The sequence below is a fragment of the Pseudochaenichthys georgianus genome, chromosome 13 (genome assembly GCF_902827115.2).
Source record: "Pseudochaenichthys georgianus chromosome 13, fPseGeo1.2, whole genome shotgun sequence".
Lineage (NCBI taxonomy): Eukaryota > Metazoa > Chordata > Actinopteri > Perciformes > Channichthyidae > Pseudochaenichthys > Pseudochaenichthys georgianus.
In genome coordinates, this window is record NC_047515.1 from 25,492,267 (window position 1) to 25,514,048 (window position 21,782).

General features: G+C 42.9%; 1 protein-coding gene across 1 annotated transcript in view; it reads right to left on the minus strand.

Moving 5' to 3' along the window:
* Positions 1 to 265: 265 nt before the first annotated feature.
* Positions 266 to 21,782, minus strand: part of LOC117457798 (prolactin-releasing peptide receptor) — a 62,220-nt gene continuing 40,703 nt past the window's right edge. Inside the window, exons 2-4 of the mRNA XM_034098030.2 lie at positions 1,722 to 2,200; positions 1,060 to 1,457; positions 266 to 543 (exon numbers count right to left, since the gene is read on the minus strand). Coding sequence (XP_033953921.1) covers positions 316 to 543; positions 1,060 to 1,457; positions 1,722 to 2,200 — 1,105 coding nt within the window. The 3' untranslated portion in view covers positions 266 to 315. The remainder of the gene's footprint in view (positions 544 to 1,059; positions 1,458 to 1,721; positions 2,201 to 21,782) is intronic.

The window sequence follows — 21,782 nt, forward strand, 5'->3', positions numbered from 1 at the left end:
TGCGTGTCCTTGGGTCCACACCAGCCTGCCATGAGTGATGAAGGTAGGATTAACAGTTCTTAAGCTATCAGATGGAGAGACGGACAGACGGACAGATGGAGAGACAGACAGATGGAGAGACAGACAGACGGACAGACGGACAGACGGACAGATGGAGAGACAGACAGATGGAGAGACAGACAGACTGATAGAGAAACAGACATATTCCTTGCTTTTAAGTACAATGAAGCGTTTGCCTTGTTTTCCTGGACAAGGGCTCTGGGTGTCAGGCGATGCTAGAGCAGCCAGTTATATCAAATAGGGCACGGACTAAAATCAGCTCCTGGACGACACCCTCTCCACCGTCTCCCTCTGACGATGACGACAGGGACAGAGGTAGCCTTTCAGGTGCATGCGCACCTTGCTGTGCAGTGAGGCGTAGATAAAAGGGTTGTAACACGCAGAGCTCATAGCTACTAAATGACAGCATACTTGTAAGACATTTATGTAGCGCTTCCCTATGATGTGGAAGTCTGGGTCCAGGTCCAGCATCAGGGTCAGCACCTGCACAGTGACATGGAAAAACCTGGCTGTATTTACTTGTATTCACACATTTCTGCAACCATTTGTGAGTTGTGTGTAAGCATTCTTTGGTTTTTGGATTGTGACTCATTGTTTGTGCAATCCTACTGCAATGAAAGGTCTGAGCTATTCTACCATGATGATCAAATCCTCGGTGTTAGTTGTTTGCATTGCTCATTGCAGACAGTTAGTTTTATGGCCATGGTGTACCTGAAAATAAGATTATGTGGTTAATGATGTATAACATTCATTATCTTATTGTCAGTTAAAGATTTCCCCTTTTCATCTTTTTACTGCTGTTGAGTTTGTGCATTTCCTAGTAGATACCTAGGAAGAATTGACTAGATCTTCTGCCAAAGCCCTACTCCTGAATCAAGATTTTAATCAAAATCCATGTAACAGGTTAGTTATATAAGGAGCAGAGAAGAGTAGTCGAGCTAAAATTGGCTCGAAGTTTGGCTTCATTTAAGAATGTTACAGTCTGGATCAGGGACTCACCTGCAGAGGCAGCCAACACAGGGCGAAAGCCAGCACTGAGGCCACCAGCAGTGAGAAGGTCTTCCTTCTCCTCTGGCTCCATCGCTGCTGGCTGTTTGATGGCTCCCCAGGCACTGAATAGCGTTTCAGGCTAACAGTGATGGCGCAATAAGATATGCTGACTGACAGCAGCGGGATCATATAAGAGGCAATGAGAGTGAAGCAGGAGTAGAGCAGCCGCAGATTGCCAGTATGAGGCCAGAATTCTTCACACACTACGAGGTCGATGCCATTGGGTCGCAGGTCCATGTAGCGTGTGTAAAGAGACTGAGGTGCAGCCAGGGCCAGAGATAAAAGCCACACACCCAGATTCACTGCCCCACAACTCCACACAGAGATCCTCCTCCGTACTGGGTGAGCTGAGACAGGAAGGAAAAATAGCATGAATGAAAACCAAAGTAATACAGAATTACTCATATTTAGATTTGCATTGTATTTAACATATTTTAAATAATTCTGAAAACCAAAGTATTTGTGTTCTATATTATGTTTTTTTTTATCATGCATTCATGTCTTTTTTGATAACACCATTTGGTTGCAAAGGAACACATTTAAAAATCCTGCAAATCGCATGTTTATTAAGAAATTCTCAAAAGATAAACAAATAATGTAATATCCCTTACCCACAACAACGTAGCGATCCACAGCAATGGCAGTGAGTGAAAGCACAGATACAAACACTGTCGCACATTGCAGCAAGGGGACCAAATGGCAGAGGACTCTTCCAAAAGCCCAGCCACGACTGTCGAAGGCATAAGACACAGTCAGTGGAACACAAGTCAAACACATCAGCAAGTCTCCAGCTGCTAAGTTACTGATGAAAAAGTTGGTGGCATTGTGTAGTTTTTTGTCAGACAAGATGCAAGCCAACAGGAAGGAGTTTCCGACACCAGCCACCACCACTACGAGGGAATAGAGTGGCAGGAAGAGAGGTTTGAAACGTAGAAGAAGCTCTATGCCTATGAACATGTCCAGTGGGTCGCTGTGGTTGTATCCTTGGCTTTTGGTGCCTTCTAGTCTTTCTTGTCCTGTTTCATGGCTTGTGTTACCGTCAACACCTAAATCCCCGTTTGTGAAGATATCCATGTTGCTAGAGGCCAACCTTGAAATAACGGAGAGAGCATAATCAACAATTAATCAATAGTAAAAGAAGTAATCAACCTCCAATTTCTGGTTATTTTGAGATTACAATGACAATCAATATGCTTCACCTGCACATGTCCTTAAGGGTATTCATTTAATCAAAATGTAATCTTTCAGAGAATACAGCGACGCTTTGATCTATAACTTTCACATTGATTTCCTGTTGAACACTGAAAGAAATAGGCTTTTTATTTCTCATTTTGAGGACAAAGTCAAGTCAAGTGGAGATAAACAAAATCTACATACAGGTTTTTTATTATTTGAGAAGCCTATACCATTCTAATCACAACCATTTTAATTTTACAGCAAATCAAACCTCAGTGATTAATATTTCAAGTGATTGAATGGCTTGACAGGTCTACTACAAGAGTTTAGTAACTGTCCCTTTAAAGACCGGGCAAGCATGTTAAAGTGCAAAGGCTACAAACAATTTGGACAGGAGGAATTAATTTGCAAGAGTAGTATCTCCCACAGAAACCTCCCATAGTCACGGAGCTTTTGTGGAAAACCCTTAACAGGCCTGTTAAAAATAAATAAGGGGATGTCATTAAAGGTCCCATGTCATGGCCATTTCTACTGATCATAATTCCATTGTTGAGGTATACTAACATAGATTTATATTGTGCAATTTTCCAAAATCACATTGGTTTCTCATACAGCATCTCTGTAAAGTATGTGTATTCACTCTCTGTCCTAAACGGCTTGTTGGAGCTCCTGCCCCCCCTCCCTATAAGCCCAGTGGCCGTCTGCGAGACAGCGAGACACAGCGAAACCAGCCCGAACACACACACACCCGCAGCCTCGCCATCTCAGGGAGGAGAAATAGGCGGAGCTGCAGCTGAATGAGGGTGTGTGTGTGAAGAAGTCCTCGGATTTAACGTAATGGCTCCGCGGACGTAACGTAACGGCTCCGCGTATTGGTCCATTTGGGCATGGACACGTCACTGTACCCAGGAAGAAAACAATGGAAAAAGAGAAATCTACAACGAGGCGTTCTGGGGCAGCATAGACAGGTCTTTTCTGTGTTAGAGGTTTAATCGCTACAGGGTGTACTTTGAGGGTTTGTGACTCTGCAGACCGTTTACATGCATAAAAACCTTCATAACACACAAGGGGACGGGTAATAACCGGAAAAGCATGACATGGGACCTTTAAGCTTTGTTGGTGGTAGGCTACAACTTGAGCCCCGTGAATGCTACATTAGCTTGCTAGTTTGCAATGTCCCAAAGGAAAACATACAGCTAGCACTGAATTACTTTGATACTGAAGGAAATTCAAACATTTGATGATTTTCAGTCAAGTTCTGGAGTTACAGTATAAGGAGTTGCCATGGTTTCCGAGATGGTGGAAGTGATATTCGAGAAGTGTAAGTCATTCTGCATGTAAAAATAGAGTATGTGCGTCGTGTCGGTGTGTTCAAATTTGACTGAGACTGGTATTGATCTTTCTAATAATCTTTAAAACCCCTGGTGTTTGGTCTGAGGCCTTTCAGCTTGTGTATGGCTCACCGCAGAAAATACATCAAGAAAAGTATTGTGTTGATCCAAAAGTCACCACAGAAATACTCCGACTGATTGTTTGTGATATGCATGGCTTCATTTCCTATAATCATTTAGTTTATTTATTCCTCAGCATGCAGTTGCGGTTTGAGTTTAAATGAAACTGTTCTGGAAAGAGGTGAATTCTACAGGCAGACTTTTAATATGTGTGGAAGAGCTGACTTTGAACATAAATTACTTCTCATGAGAAATGCTTTTAAGATTTACTGACTTGTCTGGAGGGTCATTAGAGATGATTGACGTATTTTCTTGCGCTCAAAATAAAGATGATATAACCAAAAATACAGGCTCTTAAAACCAGCTATCTGTTCAAAATAACGCTACACAAAACGAAGGCCACAGATTATCACAGTCATAGCGCACTATGGGCACTTAAGGCTAAAATAGTGAGGCGTCTCGCACAAGTTCGACGCTGTCACAAATCACAGAATACACACAAAACACTTAAGCGCACACACCCTAACTAACCACTGTAGCAGAACTAGCACAGAACGTAAGGAGAGCACCGAGAGCCGTCTGACACAGATTCAGACCTCTCCTGTTAACTGAGATGCACACACTCTTGTAAGAGTCCACGGAAGGTGTGGGCAGGGATTGGTGAGTCAGTCCCGACCTGCTCCAATCCAGATCTTCGGTCACGCCTACCGGAGGAGGGACAGGAAACTGGCATCCAATGGCGTCCGGGCAACGGCACATCTCATAAACATATAACATACACAGCTGAAAACAATCCCAGACAGGTTAACGAGCAGACAGCAGCAGCAGCCGTGACACCCCCCCCCCTTTAAGACATAAACTCACAGTTTTGTTAACCGTGCCTACTACTAAACCTACCTAATAATTCTGAAGGACTCTAAAAGACTTGAAGGAAATCTCTACACACAATACACATAACGACCAGGGTCGTAACACCCCCCAACTAAAAATCAAACATTTCCCCCTAAAGAAAATGTTTGACCTCTCAAGGACTAACGGACTCTGAAGGACTCATAATGACTCTAAAGGAGTCAGCTAAATGCAATGTAATGTAATGTAATGTAAAGCGTCAGCTAAATGCAATGTAATGTAATGTAATGTAATGTAAAGGACTATAACGGACTCTTAAGGACTAACGCACTCTGAAGGACTCTTAAGGACTAACAAACTCATAAGGACTCATAAGGACTCTAAGGACTAACGGACTCTGAAGGACTAACAGACTCTGAAGGACTAACAAACTCTGAAGGACTCTAAGGACTAACGGACTCTAAGGACTAACGGACTCATAAGGACTCATAAGGACTTTGAAGGACTAACATACTCATAAGGACTAATAAGGACTAACAAACTCATAAGGACTCATAAGAACTCTAAGGACTAACAGACTCTGAACGACTAACAGACTCTGAAGGACTAACAAACTCATAAGGACTCATAAGGACTCTAAGGACTAAGGGACTCTAAGGACTAAGGGACTCTAAGGACTAACGGACTCTAAGGACTAACAGACTCATAAGGACTCTGAAGGACTAACAGACTCATAAGGACTCCTAAGGACTAACAAACTCATAAGGACTCATAAGAACTCTAAGGACTAACGGACTCTGAAGGACTAACAGACTCTGAAGGACTCATAAGGACTCTAAGGACTAACAGACTCTAATGACTAACGGACTCTAAGGACTAACAGACTCTAAGGACTAACAGACTCATAAGGACTCATGAGGACTCAAAATGTGCCTGACTGCGGCTGCTCTTTGCGTTTCAGTGACAAACAGTTGGCGATGACATACCCAGGTTCGCGACAGTAAAACACTCTACACCACAATACGATCCGGCAAACATTTCTTAAATTCTTCTAACAGAAGCAATTCTCGCAGAGAAGCAAAATCATTCGCTTTACATGTTGTGACCCATTTATCGGACATGCTTCCCTTTTCCCTGCCGAACTCCACATATGTTTGTAAGTCTCACGGAATACCAGAACCAAATAAATATTTCTGCTAATATCAAAGCCAACAGAATTCAAGTTAGTGGAACTGGGTGTCATACCTGCGGGTGGGGCTGGTGCGTGTGTCTGCGCATCCAGCTTCCTTATTTCCAGCTGAAACTGTAGCTGTGCCTGCCCGGCCCGCTCCTTAGCCTCTATCTCAAGACGTGCTATGCAGACTTTAATCCTCACTACATCTTGAGAGCCATCACTTGCCGTGGATAGTACATCGAATCGAGGAAGTGTACCCGGCGTCTCCCGCTGTGTACCTTCCTCATCCTGCCCTCCCGACGCGCCAGCAGCCTGGGTTTCCCCGTCAAGCTCCTGTGTGAACTCTATATGGGCCATGGTACCATCAGACACAGCCAGCTTTGATTCACCGGACAACTTAAGGACACCCCGTTCCACCAACTGATCTATGACCTGAGCCTTAAGCTCATCTTTTACTACATTTTTCTTTACCGTGAGACTAAAATGATCTGCGATCTGAAATGGTCTTTTCAACACTTGTCTATTCCTTCAAGCGAAGGACATAATTCAACTGACTCACAGCCAAATAACGCCATTTAACCTAAGCTTACAAATGTACCATCTGATTCGAATTTATCAAATACCAACCTGATTAGAAATGACGAGCCCCCAAATATGTTACGTCCCCAGCTCGCTTAGGGTAAAAGGGAAGCAACACAAAACCAGGTGTTCTTGGTAAGAGGTTGGTTTTAATAATAAACTCAAAATAAAGATGATATAACCAAAAATACAGGCTCTTAAAACCAGCTATCTGTTCAAAATAACGCTACACAAAACAAAGGCCACAGATTATCACAGTCATAGCGCACTATGAGCACTTAAGGCTAAAATAGTGAGGCGTCTCGCACAAGTTCGACGCCGTCACAAATCACAGAATACACACAAAACACTTACGGACTGTCCACACAGCGGCGTGCGTTGACGCTTGGCGGTGGGCGTGTCTGAAGCTTGGGGAGTCAACGCAACCAACAACCAATCACATGAATCTCCCGCCCCCGACATAGCAAAAAAAGAAAAGCCCGGTTCTTCTCCACTATTGCCAAAATGGATGCCGGTTTTTGTAGCAAGGGTAGCACGGGGCAGGTGTAGTAGCAAGGGTGGCTTTAGTGTATGCAATGTCTCGCAGGAGGCCATGTAGTGTGCGTCGTTGTTGGGTACATCCAATACTCAGAAAACATCTGCAACGGGGGGAATACCACGTTCTGGTCCAAGAGATCCGCCTGGATGATGTACTGTTTCAGCAGTACTTCAGGATGAGCAAAGACGTGTTCGACGAGTTGCTCGGGAAAGTGGGTCCACTGATTTCAAAGGCAGACACCCATATGCGTTTGTCAATCGGACCCGCCGAGTGACTCGCCATCTGCCTACGGTACGTTTTGTGTTGTGTATTTCTACTTCTTTAACCTGACTCTGTATATAAAGAGAGAGAATGCATGCCATGGATGAATGATGAATGAAGTCTGTGATTTAGTTCAGATGGATGATATTAATTAAGATAGCTAGGTAAATACAGTATTGCTCCCCTGTGTACATGGCGTGTGTGTGTGGGGGGGTCTGTGTGTGTGTGTGTGTGTGTGTGTGTGTGTGTGTGTGTGTGTGTGTGTGTGTGTGTGTGTGTGTCTCTGTGGTCTGTGTGGGGTCTGTGTGTGTGTCTGTGGTCTGTGTGTGTTGGGGGGGTGGTATGGGGGGGTCTGTGTGTCTCTATGGTCTGTGTGTGTGGGGGGTCTGTGTGTCTGTGGTCTGTGTGTATGGGGGGGGTCTGTGTGTGTGTGTGTGTGTGTGTGTGTGTGTGTGTGGGGGGGGGGGGTCTGTGTGTGTGTCTGTGGTCTGTGTGTGGGGATATATACTTAACTATAAAAAAAAGTGATGAATCAGTCTTCCTCCTGCTCTGCTTCAAAAAATGCCTTATGAATGGCAAATTTCAGCCTTATCTTCTTTGCCATGGACATCCTTCGCAATGAAGGCAAGAGGCCCCGGAGAAACAACTCGTCCTCGTCCTCCTCCACCACTGGACGAGGTTGAGGTAGTGGCATGGAGAGAACAGGAGCGATGGCTGACAGCAACCCTTTCTCAAAGGCGGACATCTCCCTTCCCCTTCTCCTTTTTCCCCGGCCCTCAACATTATCCTCCTCCTCTCCTCTCCTGTCTGCCCTGCCTCCTCTCCTGTCTGCCCTGCCTCAGCTTGCTGGCTGCTGGCTGGCTGAGTCTCACCAAGGCTTTCATCTAGCTGGCTTTGGCTCTCATCCTCTGGCACCTGGCTAGGGTCAGGAGTAGTACAGGGGGGTGGAGGCAGGGTTTGCCGGGGGATATTGCTGGACGTCTCACGGTCAATGAGAAATGGGGTTAAAAAACCCATCACTGCCGTGAAACGCCAGGGCTTATATCCCCCTGACGACCCTGCCCCGCTTCTTTTTGCCTCCTTCTCCCTAGCTTTCTCCTTCCGGAACCTGTCCCTCAGAGACTTCCACCGTGTCCTGCACAATTCCTCTAATGAAATGAAATAATAAAGTTAATTTGTTGAACTACTTGAAGAATTGACTAAATTATTTCTACATTAATGAAAAGCAAATCCCTTTATCACTGTCATTTGCATAAAAGGTTTTACATTCACACTTTATATGATGAACATTTATGACATTAATGTCTATGGTGCTATTTTATGCTACATTCCATGCTGGCTAGATATACTGTCTATGCCTGCAAGCTGTCCATTCAATGTTAAAATTAAGTACACTGGATATATCAAATCAAGTTGTATTTATATAGCACATTTATAAACGATTTTTGGTCGAGCCAAAGTGCTGTACATATAATAAAACTAGCCTACAGTAGAGACACGTTACAGCTAATACAACAGCACAGTTTGTTCAGAATATCATATATAATATAAACTCCCCAAACTGGCGAAAACCTACCAGTTCCACCCACTGTCTCTGCCACCTCCCTCCATGCCTGGCTCCTCCGGTTTGTATCCCGGTAAATGAACAGAGACTGATCATATAACACCGGGTGATTCACGACCGCTATAATTAATTTATCCTCCATTTTTTGGAATATGAGGAAAAGACCTGCGTAGTCTCTCCCAGCATACACGCGGTTTGATTGGCTAGCGATTGTACTGGCAGATTTGCATAAACAGGATTTCATTGGCTGACGCCTCCGTCGAGGCGTCAAAAGTTGAACATTGCTCAACTTTTGACGCCAGCAATGCCAGCAACGCTCCACGTCGCTTCCCAAAATGCAGTTCGGCTAAAAGTGACGTCACCCCATTCAAAGTGAATGGGCAGAAGCGTTGGAAGCTTCAACGCACGCCGCTGTGTGGACGGGCCGTTAAGCACACACACTGTGGCAGAACTAGCACAGAGCTACACAGAACGTAAGGAGAGCACGACGGCCCGTCCACACAGCGGCGTGCGTTGACGCTTGCCGGCGGGCGTGTCTGACACTCGACCAACAACCAATCACATGAATCTCCCGCCCCAGACACACAAGCAGCGGTTTGATTGGCTAGAGCTTGTACTGGCATATTATTCGATTGGCTGACGCTTCTGCCGAGGCGTCAAAAGTTGAACATTGCTCAACTTTTGCAGCAAGCCACGCCAGCAACGCTCCGCTTCCCACGATGCAGTTCGGCTAAAAGTGACGTCACCCCATTCAAAGTAAATGGGCAGAAGCGTTGGAAGCTTCAACGCACGCCGCTGTGTGGACGGGCCGTGAGATGCACACACTCTTGTAAGAGTCCCCGGAAGGTGTGGGCAGGGATTGGTGAGTCGGGCCCGACCTGCTCCAATCCAGATCTTCGGTCACGCCTACCGGAGGAGGGACAGGAAACTGGCATCCAATGGCGTCCGGGCAACGGCACCTCTTATATACATATAACATACACAGCTGAAAACAATCCCAGACAGGTTAACGAGCAGACAGCAGCAGCAGCCGTGACACCCCCCCTTTAAGACATAAACTCACAGTTTTGTTAACCATGCCTACTACTAAACCTACCTAATAATTCTGAAGGACTCTAAAAGACTTGAAGGAAATCTCTACACACAATACACATAACGACCAGGGTCGTAACAATCAACTTATATCTGAAAAGAACAGGCATAATTAATAACATTAATATCTACAAACCATCTGGCCATTAGATCCCACCGGCATCAAAGTCAAATCAGGCCAGGAGCATAAAAGGCCAATGGTCCCCCCACCTACTTCCAGCACTCTTGCTCAGATCACAACCATCTTCTAAATCTGCCTTTATCGTCATCTTAAATAAAAATGTATTGTGATGCCAAATCATGCAAGGGGCATAGGGGTCTAATGTGGGGAGACTCATTGAATCTTAAATACCCATTGTGAAGTTTTGTGACTGCATCTTGCACTGTAACAGACTTTCACAGTGACACCATCTTTTCACAGACTGACATATAAACACTCGTGCTATTTCTCAAAATGGCCTCTGTGGTGCTACAGCAAGTGTCTCCAGAAGCACATTTGGCAATAATGACACACACGCAGACTCCCAAGGTGAAAACAATACCAACTGTGCTTTCCCTGCAAGTCAAAATGTTTGCTGTGAAAATGGTCTATCTTTACTGTGGTAAGTGAAGATTTCAAAACATCAGCTTTGAAGAAAAAATAAGGCTGGTTACTCCAACTGCCATGCAGCCCTGACATCTCTCCAAGTAAGTTGAGTTGAGTTAAGTCTCTGAGTTGTTTGTTGAATGCTGACAAATAAAAAGCCATCCTAGCCTTCTTTAAAATTGCAGTTTGCTCAAACTCTACCAGCATGGAGAGAAAATTGACCTAAAGAACAAGTTTCACATCTTGAGAAATACACATGGGAGCTAGAGGAACAGTGCCCATCCTAAACGGGTTGTTTGATGGATCTGTTACACATTAGAATTGTCTTTTTTATTCACCACATGTGAAGCACATTCTCATGCAGCTGGCTCGAAGTAGCTCTTCTCCACCATTCTCTGACCGTGGCAGTTAATGTAGAAAAAAACTGTTGATTTTGTTAATGTCAACTTCTCCTTCTATTGACAAAAAGGTGGACAAATAGATTTGCTCTCTCCTGACGGATTTGTTATATTTGTTTCTCTTTTTAAAGGTCTGTGAAAATGTAGTTGAAAGTAGATATTGATTGAAAGGTTCCTGAATGCAATGCTGTTATGCCGCAAGCTCTTCTGTCAGATGTTGCAGGCTTTCACCAGCACATGAACAAGCTAAAACTGTTTTTGGTGGACCAACCTGATTTTTAAAAAAACAAAAAAGCCACACGCACCAACTGTGACCTTTAAACCCAGCCTTAGGGAGACCTGACCCAGACTGTGCATCACACATCTACCTATTGTTACACGACTAAAAGCCAATATCACGTACCAGCTCTATAGTTCAGTGAAGACACTGTGAATGTCTCCAAGGGGGGGCGTTATGCCAAACAAAGAGTCAGCCTCCCTCTGTGTTTTGAGTAAGGGTCACAACACGAAACAGCAGTCAAATTTGTTATGAGTCATACAAATTGCTGCTTGCTTATTCAAAAAGGAAACTGGGTCAATTTAAATTGTCTTGTTTGTTTTGAGAGCAGTCATTCTTTCCCTGACCAGACTTTCCAGTTTGAAGTTATATCTCAGACATGGGCTTTGGAAAAAGGTATCTGATTGTGATTATATTTCACTGGTATTGCAATTCTGATATGAATCACAATATTGAAGGGAATGATGATTGTCATCATTCCTTTTTTGTGGTCAATGATTTCCATTCAGAATGGTATTTCTAACACATTTAGCCTCTAACATATTTTCCCCTTCTGCAATTTGGCTATTGCACTATCCCATATTTGTTTATTTGGTTATAGAACTAGTCCTTAATTGGGTATTGCATTAGTCCATATTTTGATCATATTCAGATTTATTTTTCAGCCTGATCTAGCCAATTGCGATGCAGCTTGATACTTGATACTCGTTTTTTCGTATTTTTTGACCATAGAATATAAGCATCATTAGATTACTGAAATGCAAAGAACCTTTTATAATTACATTTTAATATTCTTGTTACATCCCCACTAGGGGATGAGGAAAAGCAACATACACCAGTTGGAATTGGTAATAATTATAAGGAGTTTATTAAATAATAGGATAACAAAATGGAAGGCACGCAGCCAGAAACAAACAAAAGGGCCAAAAGGGTGCAGGTTTAAATGGGCAACCAACCAAGGGGGGACTCTAATAAGAGAGCCTAATTACACACAAAGGAATAGATAGTAATAAACAAAACAGCAACAAAACAACCCTCACTATCAAAGTGGTACACACTAACGAAAGGAGACTGTAGGAAAATACAGCTATACTAACGGAAAACAGTCTACGTAATTCTAAGCTAATCTATACACATCTAGGCAAGGCAAGTTTATTTATATAGCACATTTCAACACAAGGCAATTCAAAGTGCTTTACAAAAATGAAAGACATTAATAGCATTTAAGAAACATTATGACATGATATCTAAAAACACTAATTTAAAAGCAAAGATACATGAATCACAGTTACACTGCAATGTGAGATACACACATCTGAACGAACCCCCCTTTGGAAAATTATAATCATGGTACCTTTTAGTTTTCGCCGAAACTATTCCTCTTTTTTATTTTTGAATGCACATAGTTAAGTTTACCTTGTCCTTCTAGGATTTGTTTATGGTATCCTCCGTGAACCAGGGTCTTGAAACCAAAACTAATTCCTGTACCCCATGGTACCTTTTTAGTTTTCGCCAAAACTATTCCTCTTTTCTTTAAATGCACATTAGTTAAAGTGGACCTATCATGCTATATTTGAATAATATATTGTAGGGCCATACCTATATAAAACATGTCTGCGAAGACACCATTACAGTAGTCCAGTCTACTGAAGATAAAAGCATGGACACGTTTTTCCAAATCCTGCTGTGACATTAGTCTTTTTATCCTAGATATATTCTTTAGGTGATAGTAGGCTGATTTAGTAACCGTTTTAATGTGACTGTTGAAACTCAGGTCAGAGTCCATGTCTACACCTAGATTTCTGGCTTTATCTGTTGTCTAATCACCACAACACTAAACTAAATACGGACCACCCGAGTTAAGCACACTTAACAACAATGAAGAGCAAGTAACGAGAGGCGTCTGTTCACACATCAGAGCCAGCTGACTGATCGTTGTCCACAGGCTTTGTAGTCGTCTCCGGAAGGTGTGTGCTGGATGTGCACTAGGATTGGAGCGTGTCTGGCCCGGCATGCTCCAATCACATCTTCGGAGGCGGTGAGCAGCCAACGACTGGCGTATTTCTTCTTCTATTACTTCTTCTTCTACCTCTACCTCTACTTCTTCTTTTCTACTTCTTCTATCTCTACTTCTTCTTCTACTTCTAATTCAATGTACCTTCCTGCAAAAATATTGGACAAAAGAAAGTCGGCTAGTAGTGTCAACTAAATCCATAGTATTACAACAAAAGTGCTTTAAACGAGGTACATTACGAATGTATGTTCTCAATCGCCAAGTACGGGATTGAATATTAAATTAGTTTAGATTAGATTTATTGTCCCCAGGGGGAAATTCATTTTCACAGCACTGTGAAAACAATATGAAATCAACAACAAATAAGACAGATATCTACAGATAGCACCACACATGATGGTTACTTGTTATTATTTAGGGCTGCAATGCCTGTATGGATCAGGATTTTGCCAAAGCGAGCCCTTTTACTATAATAATAATATGTTATGTATTATATAAACCGTATTGGTACAATGAGCGCCATCTAGTGACGGATTTTGGAACATTGATAGGATTTTTCTCATGGCAGTTAGACTCTAGAGACAAACCAGGGGACTTTAATCTGTGTCTGTCCATTTGGTGTAGAATTGTATCCAATATTACATTTGGTTTATATATTAGTCACTTTGTTATGAAATGCCAGGTTTTAGGCCTTAATTTGAACATTCAATCCTGGAAATAAAAAATCAATTTACATTTTTCTTTAATCCTGATATAGAGTAGATAGTAAGTAAGTAAATCTGTATAGGAAGACGAGTTAAGGGATAGAGGAGAAAAGGTTATGGTATGATTACAGAGCCTGTCAATTTATACATTGAGGAAATCAATGTTAGTCTGTTAAAAAAGTGCAGCCATCTAATAATGTACTATCGTTAAAGATCAGAGGAAAATAACAGAATGAGAGGGGTAAATCCGGAATACAAATAAAGAAGCAAAGAGATTGTAGAGCAGTGAGAAGGAAAAAAGCTTTGTGTGTCAATTAATTACATTGCCAGTATTTTCTTTGTTGTGAAAAAAAAAATCGCCCCATCGGATTTTTTAACGGCCCCCTCAGTCATTTCATCCTGGAGCCGGGCCTGCAAGGACATCAGGGCAACCGCACAGCTCATTTACATAGAACAACAATCAAACAGAGTTAACAGGACCGGGGATGCAGCGGCCGTAACACCCCTCCATTGAGACAAAAATCCACAGGTTTTGTGAAGCCATAAGCTTGGACAGAGCATCTCCAAACACATTCTCTGAACCCTTTTTATGACGGATTTGCAGCACAGTCAACATGTCCGTTAAAGGTGGGGTAGGTACATTTCAGAAACGGGCTCGAGATACACGTTTTGTTATATTCCATGGAATGCTCTTAACATCCCGATAGCAATGAATATTGTGGCGGCTCAATACTCAGTTACATTTGAGTCGCCGAGAGGCTAAACTTGGCTTTAAACTGTGACGCGTTTTCGAAAAGAAAGTCCATGTTGAAACAATATAGTTGTAAGGATATTTAATAAACAAAATCAAAACATACTAACTATGGACAAAAACGGTCAACAGAAAAAATGACAGCACAAGCTCACCCTCTGTCACGTGCACTCGACATCAAACAGGTGACTTATATAACCAAGCCACACCCATGTGACAATTACCGGAAGTGCTCAACAAGCAAATAAAGGTGACGTAAATAATAATGATAATACAAATAATGAACTTGAGCTAAGTAGTGTTATGGCACCTACAATACCGGCCCCTAATTATCATTTCGCAAAATTATAATTACTATAATAAATGACAATACACACAAAATATACGTTCAGATCTCTTTCTTGGATTATTTGTTCAGAGTTTATATGTTGCAGTCTTTTTGGAAAAGTGATCATCTTTTCTCACTAATCAGCATCAATAAAAATGATTAGGTTTGTGTGTGTGCAGGGGGTAGGAGACCAAATAAAATAGGCAAAAATAGTCCATTTAGACATGGCAAAAGTCCTCTGACTCCTGAAGAAGGCTAACTTTGTTAATTGGTCTGCTCAGGAAACCAGTCTTGGTCTTGATCCGAAGCATACGCACGAGTCCCTTTTTGTCAACGATGGTCTCAGCAACTTTTCCAGTAAGCCAGGAGTTCCGAGGCGCTGAGTCATCCATAATGATCACGATGTCTCCTGGTGTGAAGTTGCGTCTGATTTTTGACCATTTCTGTCGTTCTTGAAGTAGGGGAAGATATTCTTTAATCCACCTTTTCCAGAATAAATCTGACATATACTGAACTTGTCTCCACCTGCGGCGAGCGTAAATGTCTTCCTTTTGAAACAGTCCTGGTGGCAGGGATGGTCTTGTCTTAAGGAGCAAAAGATGATTCGGTGTCAGTGCTTCTAGGTCGTTTAGATCTGTAGAAGCTCTGGTGATTGGACGGCTATTGAGAATAGCTTCTGCTTCACATAAGACTGTGTTAAGTCCCTCTTCGTCGAGACTTTGTACATTCAGAGTGGAGTTGAGAACCTTTCGTACTGATCTGATTAATCTTTCCCAAACACCTCCATGATGTGAGCCAGCTGGGGGATGGAGGATCCAATAATTCCTTTCTGGAGAAGTGTATTGTGGATCTGACCTTGATTCCAACTTTCAATTGCCTCCTTCAACTCGCGTTCGGATCCTACAAAATTAGTGCCATTGTCAGATCTGAGTTCTTTGACTTGACCACGTCTAGCTATAAAGCGCCGTAGCGCATTGATGAACGAATCAGTGTCAAGAGATGATGCCATTTCAAGGTGAATTGCTCTTATTGCTAAGCATGTGAAAATGACGCCATAACGTTTCACAATGCTCCTTCCACGCTTCACTCCAAAGGGTCCGAAATAATCAACTCCAACATATGTGAATGGAGGTTCATCAGGAGAGACTCTATCCAGGGGCAAATCCGCCATCTGTTGTTGTCCAGGAGTAGCATTTATACGCCGGCAGACTACGCATTTCGACAACGTTCTTCTTATTGCTACGGTAGCTCCAGGAATCCAATATTGTTGGCGTAGTCGGGATAACATATGGTTGCGACCACCATGACCCACTTCTTCATGAACATTTCGCAGAATAAGATCGGCAATGTGAAAGTCTTTAGCCACTATGACAGGATGTTTCATATCCTCCGGCATTGCTGCGCGGCTAAGTCGTCCACCAACCCGTAACACATTATCTTCCAGGATGGGGTTGAGTTTATGAAGGTGGCTGGTTCTCTTGACGTTTATCCCTTTTCTCAGATTTGAGATTTCATCGGTGTACCTCTTTCTTTGGCAAAAACAGATTACCTCTATTTCAGCGTTTGCCAGTTCTTCAACTGTGAGACCATTGTTTTCTTGCCTGTTGAGATTCCCTCTCTCCTTTTGTGGTAGACCTCTTTGATGTATGTTATCTGGAATTAATTGAGGAAGAACAACACTTGTTTGGTTTCTCTTTCTGCTGCGATACAGAAGCAGTCTTTTAAGTCTGAGCATCCATGCTACTGCCCTTTTCAAACCATTCCAAGAGGAAAAGTGATGGATTAATTGGTTGACAGGATCCATTTCCTCGGACATGATCTGAGTAGTGTCAACGGTTATGCTCCTGACTTCAGAGTCCTTTAGGGAGATTACTTTCAATCCATCAGGGTTTTGGGGCCACTCATCTTGAGGTCGAAGTAAAAACTGAGGTCCGGACAACCAGTTTTCTTTCTTCAGAAAATATTTTACAGTCGAACCTCGTGAAGCCATGTCTGCTGGATTGGCTATGGTGTTAACATATCTCCACTGTAGTGCATTTGATACTTTGGCAATTTCCGAAACTCTATTGGCCACAAAAGTTCTGAACCTTGAGGTGTTGTTGTTGATGTATTTGAGTATGGAAGTGCTGTCTGTCCAAAATACAGAATCTGATAGTTCCATCTGTAGCTCCCTTCTTAACATGGTGTCTATTCGGCTTGCCATAGTAGCGGCAGTCAGCTCCATGCGAGGGATAGTGGCTGGTTTTAACGGAGCCACTTTTGCTTTTCCCATTACGAATCCACAATGTGAATGGCCAGAGTTGTTCTGCAGAAACAGGTAACTTACAGTTCCATAACCCTCTTCGCAAGCGTCAGCGAAATGATGCATTTGAGCAGATGACACCGTTCCAAAGTCGGTAGGTTTGAAGCTTCTGTCAACCTTGAAGTCTTCCAGCTTATGAAAGTCTTGGGTCCAACTCATCCACTCCTGTGAGATAGATTCTGGTAATTTGTCATCCCAGCCAAGCTTTCTCCTACACAAATCTTGCAGGATCTTTTTTGCAGTGAGGACAACTAGTGCCAATATTCCAAGGGGATCATACACTGAACTGACGCTTGAGAGAATCCCCCTTCTTGTGAGTGGCCTATCTTTCAAGATGATTTTGAACTTGAAGACGTCAGACTGAATGCACCATTGTACACTCAGTACTCTCTCCACTGGAAGATTGTCATGGTCCAAATCCAGATTTTTTATTTCCTTTGCTCTTTCCATTTCAGGTATTGCAGCCAACACATGCCGACTGTTACTTATCCATTTTGTTAGTAGAAAGCCTCCCTTGGAACAAATGGCTCGTTCATGATAAAGGGCTGTTGCCTCTTCTTCTGAAGCTGTTGAAGTGAGGCAGTCGTCTACGTAAAAGTTATTCATAATTGCATTTATGGCTTGAGGGCTGAACTGTTCTAGATTGTCTTCAGCGCATTTCCTAAGGGCAAAATGTGCACAGCTTGGGGATGAGGTTGCTCCGAAGAGATGCACGGTCATTCTATATTCCACCAGGTTCTGACTGCAGTCTCCATCAGGCCACCAGAGGAACCGTAAGAAGTCACGGTCTTCACTTGGAACTTTCACTTGGTGAAACATGGCTTCGATGTCTGCAGTGATGACAACAGGATCTTTACGGAATCTTGACAACACTCCCAGCAAGGTACTAGTCAGATCCGGCCGCTGGAAGAGCTGAGAATTTAGTGAAACTCCCCGAAATGTTGCTCCACAGTCAAACACTACTCGAAGTTTGTTCTTTTGTGGATGCAAAACTCCGTGATGTGGTAGATACCATTTTTTGCCGTCTCTACGTTCCAAGACATGATCCGGTACTTTCTCTGCGTGGCCTTTAGATATCATCTCAGACATAAAGTTGGTATAATCAGAATGTAAGGAAGGACCTCTCTTAAATCTTCTTTTAAGGTTCAGAGTGCGTTGCTCAGCAACACCTTTATTGTCGGGCATGCATATTTCCTTTTCTCTAAATGGTAATCCAATAGAATAATGTCCATTGACTAGGTGGGCAGATTTTGAAACCAGATCCAAGAACTGTTGGTCTTCCCTGGAAGGTTCCTGGTTGTCTCTCCCACATTCGGGAAAGTCAGTCTTAAATTGCTGTTCCCACAGCTTGTCAAGTTGCACAACTGATGTTTTGTTTACATTTATTGAAGTTTTGTCCTGAGTATCTTCAGGACATCCTCCTAATGGTCCATTAACGGTCCATCCGAGCATGGTTTTTACGGCATAAGGTCCATCCCCCACACTCCTGATTACCTCAATTGGTTCAAGGGCTTTTGGAACATCTGACCCAATCAGCAACTCAATTTCAGCATCAATTTCAGGTAGATAAACATCCCTCAAATGCAACCATTGATTGATGTCGTTTTGACGTGGAATGTTTCCTTTGTGAACGGGCATAGTCTTCTGAGTATATGTGCCGGGTAGATCACAAAAGTCGCTGTTATAATAATAATAATAATGAGTTCCATTTATAAAGCACTTCATATTTGAATGCAAATCCCGAAGTGCTACAAGTAGTGAGCATGAACAGTATAAATAAACATTACACAACACGGTAGAATTAATTAAAAAGCAATACAAAAATAAAAATAAAAATAAATAAAAGGGTGATAAAAATGTCTAGGCAAAGGCTCTTTTGAAGAGATGGGTTTTGAGGCCTTTTTTAAAAGCCTCCACGGTCTGTGGTGCTCTCATTTGGTCGGGGAGAGCATTCCACAGGCTGGGAGCAGCCGAGCAGAAGGCCCGGTCTCCCATAGTACGGAGCTTAGTCCTGGGGGGTTTGAGGAAATTGGAGTTGCTGGAACGGGTGGTCCGCAAGGAGGTAAGGGGGGTGAGGAGTTCCTTGAGGTAGGGAGGGGCAGTTCCATGGACACACTGGTGGGTGAGGACGGAGACCTTGAATTCGATCCTCAGTTCCACGGGTAGCCAGTGTAGTGCTTTAAGGATGGGGGTGATGTGATCATATTTGCGCACCCTCATCAGGATCCTAGCAGCGCTGTTCTGAATGTATTGGAGCTTCTGGATGCTTTTGTTAGGGATCCCGATGAGGAGTGCATTGCAGTAATCCAGCCTGGAGGAGACAAAGGCATGGACCAGCTTTTCGGCATCAGACAGAGTGAGTGTGGGGCGGAGTTTGGCGATGTTCCTGAGGTGGTAAAAGGAGTTCTTGCACAGCTGTTTAATGTGGGCCTCAAAGGTCAGATGGGCGTCCATTTTCACACCCAGGTTGGTGACTATTGAGGAGAGGGTAATGTCCTGGCCGGAGAAGGTGATGGTGGTGATGGTGGATGACCGAACCTGGTGTGGGGTGCCAACTAGTGCTGCGTACCGGTACGCCGAACCGGTACTGGACTTGTAAAAAGTTTCGGTTCAAGTCCGGTTAAAACCGGAACGTCAGGAACCGGTACTTGGACTCGCAAAAAAACTAGCACTTACGTATTATCTGGTGTCTGTGGTTATTTAAACATTCCCTGATAAACGTTATTCAGCGTCAACACATGAGTGCTAATCCCAGTGTGCTCAGTGTACAACATCACATGTCCTTTCACCTTCGATTCACGGTTTGAAGACGTAGCATTTCGCCCCATGCTAATGCTAACCGGAAGTGAAGAATTTTCAGAATAAAAGTATTAAGTAAATAGTGTGAACTTCCGGATTTTCAGAATAAAACTGATTTAAATTAAATAGTGTATTTAATTCAAAATTACGCCATATCAACATTGATTTTAATTTCTAACAGTATGTATGTACATCACTATGTATGTAGTATGTACTGTATAATGTAAACATGTAGAGTTGTAGAAAATACATGGTGCACAGACAGTACAGTACACTCTGACTGTACAGTCACTACAGTGTAGCCTATACTGTATAGTAGGTGTGTAACAGTGTAATGTGTATAGTCTACTCTACACTCTACCTTTCAGCAACGTTTTAGGGATTTAGGCTCAGTCAGCTCAGGGACTGTTTGGTTACTTTAGTTTGGTAAATGAAATAAATGTTTGAACGTTGTAGTAGTTCACTGTAGTTGCTGTCATAAGTCATTTGTAGACTAAGTGGCAAAAAGTATTTTTTTTACATTTGTACTTTTTAGAGAAATGTAGACACAAGTTGGAAGGGAGCACAATAAACCTGACGAGTTTGAATTTGAGTTGTTTATGAGTTAATTTCAATTGATAATTAGCTCACAATAAGTTCACTTTAGTTACTCGCACAACTTGACACAAGCCATGGGTTCAGGTCCGGACTTATAAGTCCGGACCTGAACCTGAACCTCTGGACTTGAGTCCGGACCTGAACCTGAATGTGAGTCCAGGTACGCAGCACTAGTGCCAACTATAATGGCTTCGGTCTTGGAGCTGTTGAGTTTCAGGAAGTTTTGCTTCATCCACGCCTGTATCTCCTCCAGGCAGGCAGTGAGTGTGGGTGAAGGCAGGGCTGCAGAGGAGGTAGGGTTGATCCTGAGGTACAGGTTATCCAGTCCTGCAACCTCTAGGCCTGACACAATGCTGGTTTCAATGACCCATAGTTCTCAGCAGAATGTTTGACCTTCTTCCTTGGAGGTTAAGTTTGTTCATAAGCCCTAATGTGCAAAACGATGCAGTGCTGCCGGGGTCAAGAAATGCATAGGTATGCACTCTTGTGTTTCCCTGTTTAGCTTTAACTTGGACGGGTACTATGCAGAGTTTGCACCCATCTTCACCGGCCCCAGTAAGGCCACCTGTCTGAATTGAGGCGTCAGCAGTGTTTGCAGATGCTTCTTCCATTTCCTCCTGCTCATTTTCCATTTCCTTTATTTGTTGGTAGATGTGCAACATTCTGGGATGATTTAGATTGCACCTCATTCGTTTCTTGCAGTCTCTACTTATGTGTCCTTTACACAGGCAGCCAAAACAAAGACCATTTTCTTTAAGAAATGTGATTTTTTCATGATGTGTCCTTTCTAAATGTGGACACATCTCCAGAGCATGTTCACATCTACAATACAAGCAGTTTTTCACAGCAGACAAAATCCCTTTCTCTACAGTGCTTCTGTCATATTTATTTTCTGTAACTTTCACATTGGTTGCAAAGATGCTTCCTCTTGGATGAGGCTGTGGCCTTCTTATGTCTTTGCTTACGGGAGGGGGGTCTTTAATGTCCCCAAATATGGGATCTGTAGCAATTTTTACTTGCCTTTCAATTCCACAATATCCTTGAAGGCAGCTCTTTGGTGTTGTTTTTCCTGGATGTCACATGCTACAGTTCTCCATAAATCCCTCAGCCTATATGGAAGTTTCTTTAAAATGGCTAGCATGTTTGCTGGAATGTTGAGCTCAAACATGTAGTTTACATCTTCCATCGCATTGCAACATCCTCTAAGGTAGACCGTGTATGCCTCAGCCCTT